Genomic DNA, 19515 nt, shown 5'->3' on the forward strand with positions numbered 1-19515 from the left:
ACAGATTCTCTGCCTCACAGAAATCACAGAATCAACCGTTTTTCTTGCTATAAGAACCTCATCAGTCTTGATCTATTTAAAGACAAACTCAACTCCCCCCCACCCCCTCTAAATTTTGAGATAGGGTTTTCCTGTGTAGCCCTGGCTGTCCTGGAACTCACTCTGTAGACCAGGCTGGCCTCGAACTCTCAAACTCAGAGATCCTCCTGCCTCTGCCTCCCAAGTGCTGGGATTAAAGGTGTGCATTACCACTGCCCAACATGAAAGACTTTTTTTTTTTTTTTTTTTTTTTTTTTTTAGGAGTAAACCTAATGTCATTCATGTTTTATTCAAAGAGAAACCGTTTCTGGTTCTCACCTCAGCTTATCTCTTCATCTACCAGTCATTTGTGGTAAAGAGAAAAACTTTTCTTAGTACTCAAACTACTGTGGTGTTTAGAAAAACCAACCTTTTTTTGCTCTATACTTAAAGGCTCTTTCCCATAAACTTTTTGTTTCTAGCATGATTATTGTTTGGAGAACATTTAGTATTTGGGATTCTGTTTTACATGAAAAAATACTACATTGCAAAGTTTAAATGAACTGATGGAACAAAATTGGTCAAATTCCATTTTTCAGGTTTTCCACACACATTACTATTCACTTTTTTTTTTTTTGAGACAAGCTCTCACCATGTACACCAGGCTATCTTTAAACTCAGAGAGATCCACCTGTCTCTGGGATTAAAGGCATGCACCATCACATCCAGCTTATTACTGCTATTTCTTAATAACAGGGTTGATTAAAAAATAATTTTGGATAAGGATTACCTTAGAAGTTGAAGAGAAGTGAAGGATTATTTGGCTTAAGTATGCTTAAAATGTGATTTAGCTGCAATCTACAAGGCAGATTTATCACTTTAAGAAACAGGGAAAGGGAATCTGGTGGCCTGGAGCCCTGACTTCTCTGCCTTCCTTCCTTATTCATTTCCTGTGAGCCAACAGTTTAAATAACACTTTGAGGTTGGCCCAAGTCAACAGGGAAAAGACAGTAATCACCTGAGTCAGAACAAAAACCTTACCAGGGCCCCGACCTTAGCACACCTGCCTCCATGATGAAACATCACCCAGGCTGTAAACCTCAGCATGCACACATCACCACCTGACAAAACTAAAAGGCCCAATCCAAAGTCCATACTTAGTTCTGGGAAAGTCTCTGAACGTACTAACCTTACCCTTTCCTCTTGGCTTCTGTAGTTCCACTTCAGGCTAACTGCACTTCTTATCTGAAGGTATGTCAATGCAGAACATAGTTTTTATGGTTAAAAGCTCACCCTGAGAAAGGCTGAGGGCTATACTGGGAACTCAAACACCCAGTGTAGTTTCCAGCCAGCTAACAGAAGCTTTCTATTGGCTGAGACCCATGTCCAAGCAGTCTTCTTTGCTGACTACCCAACACCGACAACCAAGTACACTTTCTGCCTATGTGCTCATCCTCCTGATTAAGAACAGAGTTTTCCTTGTCCAGGATTAAAAAAAAAAAAAGAGAGAGAGAGAGAGAGAAGAAAGAAACATAATAAGGAAAATGTATAGGTTAAATGACTCAAGAAATGAACCTTACTGTGGGTTTCTTGCCTTCTTTTAACAAGGTCTTCCTCCTGAGCACACCCTGAATAGTAACAGCTCCGGGGTATAGATGCACCGCCAAGTCTTCCGACTCCGCAGAGCTGTAACAAGGAGACGAAGCACTAAGTGGGTGTGTCTGCGATGGTCACTGAGAGGTCCATAAATAATCCAATTATTCTTACATTTAAAACTCGGAGACTTTATTGAGAGCTGGTCAGATACTGAGGAGCTTAAAGACTTACTGATTTGAAAGTTTTAAGCTGTCATGAAGGTTAATTATGAAGTTATTAAGGTCAGGAGATGTTTAAACATACATTCATCACATATTTCAACAAATGCAATTTAGAGAGAAAGCAGCAATTTACTTTCACAAAGATTAGTCAAGATTTTAGGGTAATTTCTTTTCTTTTTAACATGCCACAGTACATCACTGTGGTAAAACAACAGAACTGTTGGCAAGGGAGACAAGGATTTTGTTACAAGTATTTAAGTATACAAAACAGAGAAATACAAACAACAAGCTAAAACAAACAAAAACAAAAACTAACCAACGCCCCACCCCCCAAAAACCAACCCCAGAAAACTCACACTTCCTTTTAAAGTATTTAAATAAAAGTAACTGTGTCAATCACCTGCTTTTAGAACTGGCTTTCTGCAGTAAGTCTTAGTGATATTCAGAAGCTACCAATGCTCAGTGTTTGATTATGGCCTAACATATCTCTAACAGAGAAAAACCTCACACTCAGGATTCCCTTTTCATATACATTAGGAATCATTTTAATGTCTTTCCTTAGTTGAGTTTAGAGCCTATGTTTAAGACAGAATGATTTAAATGCCAGTCTCTGGTGATGTGTTGAGAGGTGTACAACTCTTAAAACAGCCAAGAATGTAGAAGCTCAATTTTCTTTATGATTATTTAGGTGTCTTCAAAGTGACAACCTAGAGATTTCATGTTCCAGCTGTTTCTACAGAGGGACACACGAGATGAGACACCATCAGGCTGACAGGGTTTGCTTCTCACAGTTACTGTGCTACTGTTCTGAGGTGACTTCCTGTTCCTAGAGTCCCCGGCCCCATGCATCTACCATCTTTAGGTTCTCCCAGAGCTAGAATACTTTAGAGAGGCCTAGCTAAGTAGAGAACTCAATAAAAATTACTTAATGAAATAGACTTCAGGCTCTATGGTTTATCCGAAGAAAAGAAAAAGCTTACTTTAAAGGACAAATTGAATATAAACTTACTAGCAAAATAAATGCTTTGATTGCAACGTAAGAAAATAAATTGATTTTTACATAGCTCAGCCGTAATTAGCTGCATTAGAAAATGTGTCATTAAAGGACTAACAACTTAGCAGTATTTTAAAAATGTTACATAAGGATGCAACTTCTAATGATTAGCCCTGTGATTGAGAAAGAATACTTCAAATTTAAACTGTGTTAAATCTTTTAAAGAAAGTTTTCATGGGCAATTTGTTTAGTTTTAAAACCAATTAGCGGAGGAAGAAGAGAAAAAAATGCCAGACCACACCCATATGAGCCAGCCACCAATACCAGAAGGGAGTTCTATGGCCCCTGATGCAGGGGATTGTACCTGCTGGCCTTCGTGTGGCTTCGATAGCCATTTCGTGGCATTCTTGTCACCGGGCCGAGAGAATGGTATAATCTGTTCCTGTTGGATTCCATTATAAATTGTATATATTACACATATTTTTATTCATAGGATCATCATCAATACCTAGAATAGTATTCTAGTTTCCTATATAATCTAGCTTTCTATATAATCCTTAAAAAGGGCAAGATATGGTTCTTTTTTAAAACATGCAACACATTTAAAATTTTTTCTATTGACTCTAAAAACACAGGTATAAAAGTACATGCTATACTATACAGTAACACATGCACTTATTTTTATACATCTGTCAAAAGGCTAACAACTATTTATGGCCAAATAGTATGGAAACCTGAAAAATGCTCCAAAGCCCCTTTGCTCTACTTGGATTCCAGTTTAAATATTATATATGGACATATATAAATAATTCATTTTATTGTATGTCCCTCTGAAGACACCTAAAAGTAATGTGGCTTATAAACTTAAGATAAATGAGGAAAATCTCTTATTATAACTCAAAGTAAACTAGCAGGGACAAACTAAGGAGTAAATATAGACAGTTTTTAATTCCATATCAACTGACAAAGCCAATAAATGATAAAAAAGGTATGAACCAGCATTCATTCCGGATCATTCTGTACTTGATATAGGGAATATACCCAGAAACAATGGTATTTCTTTGTTTGGGAAAGTTGGGAAAGTCAAGAGTATGTGATATATGATACTTGGAAGTAAAAAACTACTATGATATTTGATGTTCCCTAGGAAATAAGAGTAGGAAATTGTGGTTGAAATGCAGAGAGGGATTGAGAGACTGAGATATAGCTCAGATATCGCATTTGCTACAAGGCCCCAAGCTGATGCAGGGCGCTTGGTGTGTATGTGGGTCAGTACTACTTCAAGTCTAAATCTTCCTGGCCTGCAGTTTTTTAGCTGTTTTCAAGATGTCTGAAAAGCCACTACTTTACACTTGGCACAAGTGCAGACAGGTTATTGGTAAATGTATGTAAACCAAACTATTATACAGAAAATCACTATTCTGAGGTATGAAAGTTAAGACCTTATAAACTGACTTCATAGGTGAGAACACACTAAGGCCACAGTATGTTGGGTTATGTATTTACAGTTTGACCAACTTAAGAAACAATTGCTAACCAATGCTGTTAACCTAAAAATGACAATATACACCTTAACCAAGACTGATTTTATGCCTTTTCCTGAGGGAAAGACACTTTTTACAAATTCAGAGAACAAGCCCAATGCAACTCTTATGTTTTCTGTTTCAGGTAAACTCAAATGAAAAGAATGAAAGTGGAGCTGGAGAGATGGCTCAGCATGAGGAGCACTGTCTGCTCTTGCAGAGGGCCTGGGTTCAATTCCCAGCACCCACACAGTGCCGCACAACCATCTGTAACTCCACTTCTAGGTGATCTGACACGTATTTTGATCTCTGTAGGTACCAGGCATGAAAATGATACAGACATATTCACAGGCAAAAACACATATACACATAATATAAAAATAAATCTTGAAAGAAAGTAGAACTTCTGAAGAGAACACATAAAACCAAGTTGTTACAAATTCCCCAAAAGAGACAACAAAATGGGACCCTCAGTGTATAAAAGACCAAAAAGTAGAATGTTTAAGTGAAGTCTTCATAACGCACTCCTGAGAAATCTTTAAAGAGGAAGTTTCCAATAATTTCAAATGTTCCTTTTAAAAATGAGTGATGATGAATTTTCATAGAACATAAATATTTAGTCTAAACAACTGTCTTAGGGCTCAGTGGAAGGCCTAGGTTCAATCCTTAATATTGCATAACAAACACCAACTCCCCCATCTCCCTACTATACTTGCAGCTTACAAGTTCAGATCTTGGTTTACATTTAAAAATGGAACAAGTCTTTCTGTCAAGTCAAATGTCTTGAGCCGGAGGACACTGAAGCAATGACATAAGACTTGGAATGGGCGTTTAGCAGTACCTATTTGAATAACTTTCCACTGGCCTCAGGGAGAGCTTCTATTTGATGAGCAATGGAAAGCACCGTCTCCACACAGATGGCATAGTTTACAGCTTAAAAGAAGGAGAAGGCAGCACGGCCTTATAGCAGGTCTGTGCAAAGCACCGCACATACACAGACCTTTAGGTCAAATGTCAATCTTATAATTTTAAGTTAGCTGCTATTCTGTCCTTAGGAAAGCAACAAAGTGATAAATAAGTGTCTTACCATTAAATTACCCAGACCTAAGGAAATAATCTCATTTTGGAATATAGATGTTAATTATGGTTATTTTAAATATTTATTAAAAATTCATTATTATTAAAAATCTACAATTTCAGAAATTCAAAACATGTGTAAAAACACCAAATAAACCTATATAAAGGTCACCAATAGCATTCTCATGCATAATTCCAGACTTAAATGTCTACTAGTCATTGTTTCTGACCAGAAAAACGTAGTCACTTAGTGACATGTAACATGTACCTCATCTAATTAAAATATTCTTTAAGACAGACCAAATAAGTTTGCAGCAATTTTAGTGAATCGTTTCTCCTACCTTTCAAAAGCTGGCCATGAGGTCTCTTCGCTTAGCTCAGAACCATCACTGCTCCCTAAAACCAAACGGTGTTCTATTATTGCTATGTAAGTGATTTTTTTTCCATAAATAAAATTATATTTCAAAAATAAAATTTCTGGCAGTACACATTAACAATATGTTAATTATACTGATAACCCTAGTACTTGGAAGGTGGAGACATGAAGGTTTTAAACTCAAAGACAGCTTGGCGCATGTAATAGTTGACCCTGTCTGAAAACAAAACCAAACAGAAACAACAAGACACAAGGGCTGGAGATGCAGCTTAGTGGAAGAGAGCTGCTCTACCCCCGAGTCAGACACTCAAAACCACAAAACCAAAAGTCTTCTACCATCCAAGTGTACAGAGAAAAAGCTTTTTCTTACTAAGTTTGCCATAACTGAAATTGAAAGAAGTTCATGGCATACTAATTTCCTGTTTTGAAACCAATATACCATTATGAGGATAAACAGCCTAATGAAATTTGAAATGGAGCTCCCCAGGGCATGGCATAACCTGGACCCCACTCAACTACAACACAGAGTAACTAGCAGGACACTGCGTCACTCCAAGAACTTCCCATAGGTGTTCTTCTACTAAGTACAAGGTATCTGATTACTTAAGTTAGACTAAGTGCCTAAAGCTGGAGACCATCTCTTCAGGTTCTGCCTTTGTACTTATTTTCTTACTTCTTTGGTTGTTACATGGGCAAATAGTAAATGACTAATGTGTCTTTACTTCAAATTGAGAATATCACACTTCAGTCATTTTCCTCTTAGGACTCTTTTTTTCCAGTGCTGGGTTTGAATCCTGGGATTTTAGACAAGTCTCATGGAGCAGAAATGGTGCCACCCTATACATTTACCAGTGTGAATTGGGACTGTAGGAATACATGGGCATATTCAGACGACATAAGGAAAACCAGGCCCAAGAACTTAATGGAGGCAGTAGATCAAAGGGGGCGGCAGCTCCCTCATCCTGATTTCATGCAGAGGTTACAGCCCCTCTGATGTCGCAAGCTCCAACCAACTACCTGACCACTGGTGTGCCTCAGGCGACTGACAGGAGGAGAATACCTGACTCTCTTGGGGTCAGCTCGTCTCTGTTCTTACTGTTGAGATGACTTACTCAAATTGTCTGCCTGTCCCCCTGCTTGTCTGTCTGGGTGTACTGCCCATCTACTGCTCACCTGTTCATCTGGATTTGGTCCTGCCCTCTGTCCTGTGTCCTGGACTTGGCTCTATAGCTCAAGTCTGATCCTGTAGCCCCTCATCACGGACCTCCTGCCGGTCTGTTACCTCACTTCCGGTTTCCCAGCTGAGGCTCCTTGCCTCCTCGATCCTCTGTAGCCATCTTACAACCCGCCTGTGTCACATGCAACATCTGATGTGGAGCTAATATCAGTTAAGACTGGAATAAGAGAACCTATGTTTGTCTTGGCTAAGTTCATCAAGAAAAGTACCAATGTCTGGCAAATTGTTGCCATGAAATTGTGGTACCTGTGAAACCAATGTTCAATAAATTCTGACTCCATGAAGATTCATAAATGTTTCATCTATATTTCTGAGAAGACACACAATAAAAGTAAAAACTACAGCTAAACTAGAGTATAATTTTAATACATAGAGGGAAAAGCTAAATGCGAATACAAAATCTTTTTTCTTAAGTAGCACACTAGATTCCACTGGAATAACAAACTTTTAGCTGAAAACAGGTTCTTTTTTTTTCTCCCCCTATCAAGGTTGATGCTGTGCACACAGCTACTTAGAACATTAATAGAGAAGTATTATTTCAGGTAACAATCTGTCTTGTCATTTACTTGGCAGTATTTATATAAAAGGAGAGTACCACACTGCCGGGTGGTACTGGAGGACTCCGAAGCAGTTCTGTGTTCAGAGTTTGGAATTTTCAGGCTAAGGGGTCAGTAGCTCAGATAATAAATCTCTAAGGACACTGAGAGGTTATATCAATACAGCTCAGCCCTTGAGCAATGTGACAACCCGAACCCCAACTGAGCATACTATGAGTATAGTTTTTAATAATAAAAAGAAATAGTGACCAGATAATAAAACACAGTTTAAGAAGTAAAAATGGGGGCTGGAGAAATAGCCCAGCAGTTATGAGCTTATACTGTGCTTGCAGAGATCCTGAGTTGTACTCGCTGAAAGTGTGCTGGGCAGCTCACAAACACCTGTGACTACAGCTCCAGACCTATCCGAGGCATCTGCCTTTGGCCTTCTGGGGCATTTGTGCTCATGTGCTTCATGTACTCATAAACTGACATGCATACATACACAATTAAAGAAAAAGTAAGAAACAGGCTGGAAAGGATGCCTCAAGTGTTAAGACTGTGCTGGCTGCTCTTTCAGAGGACCCAAGTGTGGGTTTCAGCATTTACGTCCAGTGGGTCACAGCACCTGTAACTACCTGTAAAAGATCTGACTTCATCTTCTGTGTTTTGCTGGCCATGCACACTCACAAAGGCACACACCTATGCAAGGCACATACATATGCATGCACATAACACACAATTTATAAACATCTTAAAACTAAGAAGTAAAACAATCAAACTGCAGCACCAAAATCAATCATATCATAAGATTCAAATCAAGTTTCAACAAATAAAAAAAAAATGAAATAATCTCCTGTATCGTGTCAGACCACAAAGGAAATAACATTAGAAATCAACAATAAGAAAAACTTCAGAGTTCATAAAAATACTAAGAGACAAAACAACACATTTTGAATGAATAGTTTAAATAGAAAAATGCCTATAGACAAACAATAATGAAAACACAACCTATCAAAACGTCTGGGATGCAGCCAAGGCAGTACTTAAAAGAAAGCTAATAGCTATTAAGTGCTCATATTAAAAAAATCTAAGAGATAGCGTTGGAGAGATGGCACAACGGTGAATAGCACTGACTATTTTTTCAGAGGACCCAGGTTTAATTCCCAGCAACCACATGGCAATTCAAAACTATCTGTAACCAGTTCCAGGGGATCTGACACCCGCACAGACATACACGTAAGCAAAACACCAATGCACACAAAAAAATAAAAGAAAAAAAATCATTAGAAATGTTTAAAAAAAAAAAACTAAGAGTTAACAAAAAGCACCAAGACTCTCAAAAGACAAGCAGTCAACCCCAAACACAGTAAATGGCAATAAAGATTAAAGAAGAAATTAGTGAATTAAGTTAAGGGAGAAATAAACAAAATCATTTGGTACTTTGAGAAAAACAAGACTGACAAACACTGAGACAATTTGAAAGAAAGAGGTTGGACACATAAATTAACAAAATTAAAGCTCAAAGGTTTCATTACAACAGACTCATGACCATGACATGTTCCCTTGTTGCAGGCTCAAAAAGCCACAGTGTGATCAATCACAGCTGAAAGCTTCTCAGGCATCTATGGGAACTTACTAACAGAACAACTTAGTTGATATGTTTAGAATCTCTCTCTTCTACACTGGGGAAATGGCTCAGTAGGGTTATACTTGCTGTCCAAGCATGAAAACCCGCGTTTGGAGCCCTAGGACTCACATCAGCATAGCAGCACGTGCCTATAATCCCAGCACCAGCAGGAAGAGGCCGGAGGATCATGAGGGTTCATTGGCAGTGTGTTCCAGGTTCAGTCAAAGAGTCTATCTCAAAAATAAGGTAAAGAGTGACAGAGGAGGACATCCCAGGACTACCTCAGCTCCACGTATGTGTTGCACACACAAAACGACTTCCTTCTTCAAGACCATGGGCTTCTGTAATAGCACATCTGGCTTCTCCCCTTCATAGTTTCCTTTGTTAGCCCATCTCTATTAAAAAATAATTTCTATAAACTTCTTTATGTGAGAACATTCTTGTTTATTTATACTATACCTGAGTGACATAAGCAAGTCTTACAGTTTAGAGATTGGTGCTTTTTATATTGCTGCAGACCTGACATTACCCAGTGTGAGCTCCAGATTCATATATTCAATGACCTGACGTCTCTAGTAAGGACCAAACCATTTCAAAATAAAATTCCCGACTTGTGAAATTCGTCCACCCCTCCAATAGCAGTCAATATCGATTCTCTCCCAGTGCTGTGTGGGGAGTCACCACTCGCCAACTGGCTGCTGAAGTCAAGTGACCTGGAATCTGACTTGAGTCCTTCCTTTCTTCCCCTTTCTTCATCTTCATATCCAAATTACACACAGTTAACCAACCAGGTAAAGCAGTGTATGGTCTTCTCTCAAAGTCCCCGAAGGTCTTCTCATTTGGAGTCAAAAACTATTAACAGTTTTAAAATAATTCTCAACTATATACCATCATCCTACATTTAATTGTACCTTTGTTTTAAACCAAATATTTTTGTGTTTATACTAGGGCAGTGGTTCTCAACTTGTGGGCCTCAACCTCTTGGTGAGGGTGCCTAACAACCCTGTTGGAGGGATCACATACCAGATATCCACATTAAGGTTCATAACTAGCAAAATTACAGTTAGGAAGCAGCAATAAAAATAATTCTATAGCGGAGGATTACCACAACATGAGGAACTGTATTAAAGGCTCACAACATTAGGAAGGTTGAGGACCACTGTGCTAGGGTTAATGAATGTTTTTGAAGCTGAGGATTTTTGGTTTTGTTTTTTTCTTGTTTACACTATTTCTTGTCTCTCACCTATGGATATTCCACTGGAAAGTGTCGAGCTCTCAGCCTGGCCTCGTGACGGTGCGTGCGGCTCCATGACACTATCATCCAGCAGGTGCCGTGGCCCTGCATTTGGGAACGTTGCGCTCTTAAACTCTGCTGTGTTCATCTTGTGAATGAAACTAGAGGCACAGAGAAACATTCCTTATAACTTCCTGTGTCTCTATTTGAAATATAAAAGACAATCAAAACTCTTTCCAGAGTTTGTTTTGGGACAGAGCTATGCCCACTGAGCATGCACCCCGCCTTGAGGAATCAGTAGTGCAAACCTAATGATACTAAGGAAGAGCTGTGTTTCTTTTTTCTTTTTCTTTTTTTTTTTTTGTATTTAGGAATACAAACAGTAGATTTTTAGGGCTTAATTTATTATTTGTATTTGTTATAACAAATAATAGCTCTTGATAACAAGGTCACATTTCAACAAGAAACTTTCAGTGTATTACTACAGTTCTCTAAACTCCTTATTTATCTCTCTCAAATATGGGCATTTCTGAGAACACTCAATTCCAAATCCAGGTACAAGAAAAAATAAACCCCATTTAAGCAAACGAGGTAGTTTTTTTTTTTTTCTTTTTTTTTACTGAATCTGAAGACTGATGTTATTAACAAAAGCAATCACAAAGCACCTAATTTCTACTTAAGTAAACAGAACATAGAAGGATGTTTTACTAATAGAGTAATAAATCCATCTACAAATAACTTAAGAAATGTGCTGACTTGTAACCCAAGCTATGGCACTTCCTGTGTCCGTGTGGAATGAGGTTCCGAGGGGACGGGGGTGTCTGTGGCAGTAGGGCTCCCTCCGCAGCACTGCTCTTCCTTCCTCCCTGTGGCGAGGCTCCTACGTCAGGACCTAAGAGTCCAAGGGGAGAAGAGAGAGGGGAATTACCACAAGCTTTCTAAGGATCCTTAAAAACAAAAATAAAACCTCTCTCATATAAAATTGCGCTCTAAGTTTTAGATTCTGTTAGTTCTATTTAATTGACTTGAAGAAATACTTATTTTCTAAATTCTAAAACAAATCTCCAACTATATAAAAATTTTTCTCTCTCTTATGTACGTTCAACAAAGGCAGTATAAATAATTCCCTATTTTATATAGGAGAAAAAGAGATAGGCTTGGACTCTTAATTCAAAAACAAAATCTAGACTAAGTACCTAGGGCTGAGTCCTACTCTCAGTGGTTTCAATTTGATACCTTGCTTTTTTATATATAGCCTTGAATTTACTTAAAGAAATGTGTAAGCTAGGTCAAATGCTCAAGTTGGAAAGTCTACATTGCCCGACACTGGAATTGATTTATGTGACTAAAAAACACCTCACAGTGTATGGCTTTCAAAATATCTCTTTAACAAGTTGTTGGGCACACACCCTTAGTCTCAGCACTCAGGAGACAGCAACAGGTGGATTTCTATGAGTTCTACGCCAGCCAGGGCCACACAGTGAGTGACAGCATGTCCAAAGAAGCTGACCATGGAAGCGTGAACCTATAATCCCACAATGGGGAGGCTGAGGCAGGAGGATGCTGAGGTTAGAGGCTAGTCCAAACCATTCAGTAAAAGCCTGACTTAAGAAACAAACAAGTGGGGGTGGAGAGATGGCTCAGCAGTTAAGAGCACTAGTTGCTCTTCCAGAGGTCCTGAGTTCAATTCCCAGCAACCACATGGTGGCTCACCACCATCTGTAATGGGATCAGATGCCTTCTTCTGGTGTGTACTCATATACATAAAATGTCATTAAAAAAAGAAACAAGCAAAGGAATGAAAAGCACACTTGAGAGGCACACAGTTACCTCACCTACTTCATCTAGACACTGTAACATAGCTTATCCCCAACCCAACCACCTGGCCTTCAAGTATTTTAGAATATGTACTAAGAAGCTTAGTTGAAGATTTATACTGATAAATTTTAAAAGTACTTTTTTGTAGCAGTGTAAGCCATGTGAAGTCTTTACTTATTTTACAGTATAGTTCTCTCTCAGAGATCAGGTTGCCTGGTCTGTTTGATAATCAACCCCACTTTGGAAATACCCTCGCCAAGCAACAGCTATGGACTGACCTGCTAGGTCTTCCCTGGAGGCCGCTGAGCGTGGTGTACTTGCTCCTGGTTCTATCTTTAAAGAGAGCCTAAATTTCAAAAGAGTAAAACATAAGAAACAATGAATATTGGCAAAATACTAAAGTCACATTCGCATATAAAAAAACCTGATAGGTAGCTGGAGGGATGCCCCAGTGGTTGACAGCACAGATGAATGGCTTAGCAGACTGCATGCCCAGCAAACCCATTCTGTTGGGCACACTGCCTGCCTTTGCCGGCACTTCACCCTTTCAGGATGGGACAGAACAGGAGCTGGTGGGCTGCCCTCCAGGGCTACCCATAGCATTTAACAGCAGTATGAAAGCGCTGTGGGACCAACTGCTACCTCAAGTATCAATGGTTTCTAACAGTACCAAACCTCCATCTCGTAAGAGTGATGTCAAGTCACAATGAGGAAGAAGAAAAAAAAAACTGTTCTGTGTTAAAACTATGTACTAAATAAAGATTTTTTTTTCAACCTGGCTGGCTGACACAGACGCTGTCTGTAACACTTACGCTGGCCATAATAAATGAAGTTGCCTAACAGAGGTCTTTGGATAAAAGTCATTTCTATTAGTTAAGTGTTTCTTACTTTCTTTTCACCCACCATAAAAACCACACGAAGTGGCTGCAGAGATGGCTCAGTGATTAAAAGGACTGGCTGATTTCCAGATGACCCAGGCTAGATTCCTAGCACTTACATGGAGACGTACAACAATCTAAGGAATCTTCTGACCTCCACGGGTACTAGGCATGTGTCATGTGCCAGACTGAGTTCTTTGAGAAAAAGTACACTATCTATTTGCTTCTTTAATCTAAGCAACTAGCCTAGTGACTGCCAAAAGCTTATTCACCCTGCTAAGGCTGCTCTGGATCTGACCACTAAGGAAAACAAAGTCAGTATGATGCACCAGCCTGCCTATAAAAATGAACTGTTGTCAGATGTCACTTTGGAAATATCTGAATTCTATCTAAGTCTATGACCTTCAGGAAAATTAAACTGGCTTTAAGCCAGGCATGGTGGTGTTGTCTTTGATCCCAGCATTCAGAAGGCAAAGGCAGGTGGACCTCCGAGTTCAAGGCCAGCCTGGTCTACATAGTGAGTTCCATGACAGTTAGTGTTGCATAGAGGGACCCTGTCTCAAACAAAACAAAACAAAACAAAACAAAACAAAACAAAACAAAACAAAACAATTAGCTTTAATTAAAATAAAACAAGTCAAAACTCGATCACAATCTTGCTACAGTCAGTAAAAGTTTATCACTCTCTGTAACTGTGTAGGTTTTACTTAGCCTATTCTTTTATATAATACTTGAACACTTTGTAAATCAGTAAGTTTCTTTGGTCAGAAGAGAGATATTAATAAATACTTGTATCTTGAGTTTTCAGGACATCAAGAGAATCAATCTTATTTCCCTAGACAAAATGTGTTTGTCAAATATAAATTCTCCATCAGTAACTAGAGGCACAGGAAAACCAGATGAATCGTAAGGCTCAGACCATCAAACTCAAGGCGGTCACAACACAGGGCAAGAGGCCTAGGAACCTTCAGCTTTAAAAGCTAATCTGATCTCATATTCTGTTCAAGTGAGTCGCTATAGATATAAACACTTGTGTAAAAGTTAAGATAGAAATGATATGGGGAAGAAAATGGTAATGAAAGTTTCAAGCAACACAACATTAGATGCATTAACAATATTTTAAGAGCTTCATATATTTAATACCAGAAGAAAACAATTTATAACTTTCCAGAAAACAATAGCTGAAGAAAGCCAAGAAAAAAAAAATAGACAAATGAAACCAAAAGAAAACCAAGAGGCATTATCTTCTGCCCGCAGCTGTGGTGTTAAATGAGACTGCTGAGAACCGGAAATGGTTATCAGCCTAAAGATCCTTACAAAGGACAGTATGCTATAGATTAAATATAGTTCTACAGTGGTGCCTTAACCACTCAGAGATGGGAAGTCTAAGTACTCCCTCAAGTCATGGAAACACTTTCAAAGATGTGCCTAAAAATAACCCTTTAAGAAGGAATTTTTTTTTGTATTTTGTAAATGGTATATATTTTTTTCTGCTTAGAAAAATATGAATTTCCTTAGGAAAAGAGTCCCATTATATAAAAAAAAAGAAAAAGAAAAAAACAAAACAAAAAACCAAAACTCCAAAAAACAAAATCCCCAATTTTGAATGTCTGTTCTGTACAGCTTAAGGGTGTTAAAATGTGTCTGAAGTTTGTTTTCTGAGGGCGGGTAACTTGTGTGGGACCTGGAGTCAACGCAGACTGTCAGGCTTGCCCTCAAGTGCCTGCTTACGATCACCCGCTGGCTCAAAAGCTACACGATTTTAAACAGCAGCAGCAGCAGCAACAACACAGCTGAAGCATCTGTGTACTGGTTCAGTTGTATCAAGCGATTAAACACATGTAATTACTGCTGCCACTGTTAACGGCTCACTGGCTAGGCATTAGAGTAGACTCCATACTTAGATGATTAAGCATCAGGTGAAAGGACTCCAAGTAGAAAACTAGATAAAGTATCCAAATTTGAAGATGGACCTACTTGTAATTATCGTCTTCCACAAACTTCTGTAGTTCTTCTATGTACTGAACAGAGTTCAGGTACTTTTGGACGTGAGGCAACATGGGAATATCTAAGTAAAAGACGAGAGACGATTATTCAAGGGAAGTACACAGAAGCTGAAAACCTAAGAGAGAAATATAGCTGAAGGTAGCTAAGGCCACGTGGTACCACAACTGAAATGAACTCTGAAAGCCCCTCTTCTAACTTACCATATTCACAGGACTGCTGCAAATCAGAAATTATTCGAAGAATGTTATTCATCAAATTTGATCTTTGCTCATTTTCTAGAATGCTGCCAGTGGATGGGTACGCCGAGTCAATGTAGGTCAAGTCAGACAAATAGATGCCTGCAACGGAAGCCAGATGGGTGACTTTCAGCTTGGATGACTTCAATAAAGGGAAGAAAAATCAACCTGTGTATGTTTCGCAGTATGTTATATTTAGAGTGCATGACCTCTTGGGGTTGCGATCTCTAGAGGTGAGGTCAAACCATACAAACCCAAGGCCTTGTCAGGTCTCTTCATGCTGTTTTCAAGTAAAGACTGGGGCTGCAATTAAAAGTCCACATCAATGGGCAAGGAGGCAGAGATTCTGAACTGGCAGAGAAGTTTATTTAATCTCTGAAACTCAGTATTTATGTGTAGCCAAGCAATACCCACTTTCCAGTTTTTATTTTATCTAAAGGAACTTCCCTGAGTCTACAGACCAGGCCTTCTATGGGGAGGTTACTGTTTTCCCTAAGTTTGACAACTCTTCCCAAATATCATACATGAACACTATTCATAACAAGAAGACAGTATGCTTTTAACCAGAAGTTTCTCTGTAAATGTGGCAGTTATAAACTATAATCAATAAGGTTGTAAGTCAGCTGAGAATCAGGTAATGACTACATCAGCTTTTCTCTATTACATTTTTTTGAGATTTCTATAACCAATTATATAGCAATGTGAAACATTAGCAAAAAGCTTTACATATTTAGTCTACATTTCCAACAGTGGACATCTGATAACTGCAAAGATGGTTTTCTCTTTGAAGTGATGTTTCAATGTTTATGAGTAGGCTGCATTCCGTCTAGCCCTCAACTAAAACGCAAGGTTGTAAGATCAAACTCAAGATGAAATACATTTTATAGTATCAGCCAGTGGTACTGCTGGGTTATGTGGTTATTGTTTTGGTAGCAGGAGTGAAGAAATACTGAAAAGGCCCTGGCTCTGCTGTAAGAAAGCAGCTCTTTTCTAAGTTCTCGAAATTTAACAAAAGACCCAAGACATACGCAAGAATGCAAATGCCTGAAGCAAATAACTGACCTCAACAGAACCACAGCACCTGGAATCAGAGGTTCACTCTGCTATCCCAACCTAAATCAGGAATTTTCAAGTCACCAAGAGAAACTGTTTCTTTAGTATTTTTTTTTTTTCTGTTCGTCTTGAACTAGCTTGTGAAAGCTCAGGCAGACACAGGGCGTGCACTCCCCGCTGGAAGGTTCAGTGCTGCCGGTCACATCTAGTGCAGCTTTTACCGTCTTTCTCAGCATTACCTTGGCCACTTACTGACACTAAAGGATTGGACTGTCCCAAGTTAAAATACCTATTGTATAAACCAGCCCAACGTACACAAAACCTCTGCCTTTCTACACTATCAGCGCTGTATCACAGTATTATTCAAGGCTAGTAATTTACTGTCTCATGAAAGAGACAGAATGAAACGCACGGTCATTCATAGTACTGTGTCAAATGTACAGGAACTAGAAATAGCAGTCAAATCTAGGGATTGAATGCATCTCTACATGCTGCTGACTTTCCCTCTGGGCAAGAATGAGCCTGCACTACCCAGCACTCTCACAAAAGTGACGTCGCCAGAGAACTACGGACTTGACAATTTATACTCAGAATGCTAGAGATGGGGTTGCTTTCTTTCTTAGGCCCTTGAGCATCTATGATCATTAATGGGCAAAAAGAAAAAAAAAAAACCTTCAGCATTCTTGGAACTACCATTGCACCTGTAAAACAAGGGCCAATCACATCACCGCCTACATACAGGTGCCCTAGCTTTTCCACTTTCCATTAGGTTCATGAGACATGTTTTCCAGTGCCATCACTGATAAAGCAGGGTCCACACGCAGTCTTCTGCATCCTTCTGTAACAGGATGATTGACAGCCTACCTTTTATACACCGTTAATCCTACAGAGCACTGTATTCTAATTCCTCATGTAACAGTACATTTGGTACATTATCTTGCATGTATGTGGTCTGTGCTGTTGATTTTATGTCCACGACTCTATCTGTGCAATTTAAAATGGTAATAATGGCTTTGTTTGAAAAACAAGTAACTTAGGAATGCTAAAAACATTTTATATAAAAAATTAAAAAGATATTTTAGAACCATGTTTACTGGTATTAGCCATAAAAGGTAAAATTTGTAAAGAACAAAGTGTTTATTTTTAAGGCACATTATCTACATCATGAATCTTTTTTTAAAAAATCAGTATAAGACAGGTTATTTACTATGTGTGTATTTGAAAGAGACCTGCAATAGAGGGCAGAAATTTCCGATTAATCTAGGCCCTTGATCCAAAACAGCCAGAAGATCTTTACCAATGTAGCAGATTAGAGTCTGTTTCTTTTTTCTCTCATTTGAGATGGGATCTAGGTAGCTCTAGCTGGTCTAGAACCTTTTTGTGTAGACCAGGATGCCCTCAAACTCATCTGCCTATGTGATACTGAGATTAGGGCTGTGCCACCCCAGCTGGCTTGAGTCTGTTTCTTTGTCCAAAACTCTGCAATAACAACATGTCACACCCAGAGAATTACTGGAGAAATTGTGAAAAACTCCTGAGAAGATATAAACTGTTCTCCATAGTTGAGCTGTTCCCAGTGGGTTGGGAGCCCCGCTCTACCTGGATCATGTTTCAAAAGGTGTTCCTTTCACTGCACGCAAAACACATATATCCTCAGACTATGTATTCTTTGCTAAGGTCCAAGTAGCAGGGGCACTGAAGACGGGACTGCTGAGTGATAGGCAGGCCAACTCCCAAAGCACATGTCAGCACAAACCCTATATAGCTATTCATTACAGCTCCAACATTCACATTTGCTTTGCCACCAATTCCTGGTGGCTTTCAAGGCCCAGGACCAGCCCAGTGGGCAGCATCAGTACATTCTCATGCTAGGTCACCACCGGTGCAGCCTACAGCTTCTGAGAGGCTACATCGTGACATCATGAGTCTCTTGATGTTACGGACTCCATTTGCTAAACCTGAGCAAGCCATCCTCGATCCTTTCTCGTTCTTAGCTGTATGAACTACTACAGTGTTTCAGCACCTAGAGTTGTTCTGACTTGCATTTGGATCATGATGTGCATGTTTACGTACCAATACACAAAAGGTTGAAAACAGTGTTGAAATAAAGTATAATCAAGATGTATTTTTAGGTGTACTTACCATTAAACTCAGATGTCTTAAAATTAGAAAAACAAAGTACCTACATCATGGTACTGAAAACTATTTTTAGCCCAGGTCACAATTCACGACCTCCTCACTGTAACACTGTAAGGATCAGTTGGTCTTCACCTGCTGCCTACATACTGCTGCGGCTTGTTTTCTGCAGTGCTCGGTTGGACCCAGAGCCTCTGCATGCATGCTACACAAGCACTCTGCCACGGAGCTACGTCTCCGCCCTCTGCAGTCCTGTAACTGTGTCAGCCTCCTGGACTGTAGCGTCTCATCCTTTACTGCTCTCCATAGCCTGTCATCACACCTCACTCCACAGCACGCTCTCTCTATTTCCTTAGTTCTGCTTTTCAGGATTCTGCACAGAAGTCACCTCCATGCTTTCATTTTCCATGAAACAAGCCAAATCAAGAGTTCTGTGTTCCTAATTTTCTCACTCCAATTTTTGAAAAATGTTGGTTAGTAACAGAAATGGTTCGAGTTAGAAAGCTAAATAATTCTCAAACTAAAAGGCTCAGAGGAACCCTCTCCCTTCTCACTCAATTTGACTAACAGTAGTGAATGACACTCCTAACTGTGGAACACAAACCATAGGTTAGGAGCTACTATCTTGTCTGTCCCCCATGAAAACCTGAAAAGGGTCCGGGAAAACACTAATCACTTGCTTTCTCTAAAAACCAATCAAAACAGAAAAAAATCAGAATAGGCGGAGACAGCCAAGCCTTGTAGTGAGTCCCTTGACCACAGTGAGGCGCTGCTGACATAGTAACCACCAGCAGTCATCAGCATTTTTCTGTTAGATTCTAGTTTACTTATTATTTATAGTTTGCAGCCCCTTATATATTTAAATATGATAGAGGAGTTCTAAGAAATACTTCTGTGACAGAGGTAACAACCTCGTACAGTAAGTAAAGGATGTGAATCTACTAG

At 39.2% G+C, this 19515-nt stretch overlaps 1 protein-coding gene across 8 annotated transcripts in view; it reads right to left on the reverse strand.

Annotated features, from left to right (window-relative positions):
- The window catches only part of Ralgps2 (Ral GEF with PH domain and SH3 binding motif 2), a 129616-nt gene that overhangs the window by 15481 nt on the left and 94620 nt on the right, over nt 1-19515 (reverse strand). For 6 of the 8 annotated variants that reach the window (XM_028760723.1, XM_028760733.1, XM_028760728.1 and 3 more), the window contains exons 9-16: nt 15346-15483; nt 15116-15206; nt 12539-12606; nt 11199-11334; nt 10452-10603; nt 5771-5825; nt 3194-3271; nt 1599-1704 (exon numbers count right to left, since the gene is read on the reverse strand). In XM_028760723.1, the coding sequence (XP_028616556.1) occupies nt 1599-1704; nt 3194-3271; nt 5771-5825; nt 10452-10603; nt 11199-11334; nt 12539-12606; nt 15116-15206; nt 15346-15483 (824 nt within the window). Of the gene's footprint in view, nt 1-1598; nt 1705-3193; nt 3272-5770; nt 5826-9353; nt 9604-10451; nt 10604-11198; nt 11335-12538; nt 12607-15115; nt 15207-15345; nt 15484-19515 lie in introns of those variants that run through there. The other 2 variants (XM_028760745.1, XM_028760751.1) reach the window with 2 other exon arrangements.

The sequence above is a fragment of the Grammomys surdaster genome, unplaced genomic scaffold (assembly GCF_004785775.1).
Source record: "Grammomys surdaster isolate TR1022 unplaced genomic scaffold, NIH_TR_1.0 130, whole genome shotgun sequence".
Classification (NCBI taxonomy): Eukaryota; Metazoa; Chordata; class Mammalia; order Rodentia; family Muridae; genus Grammomys; species Grammomys surdaster.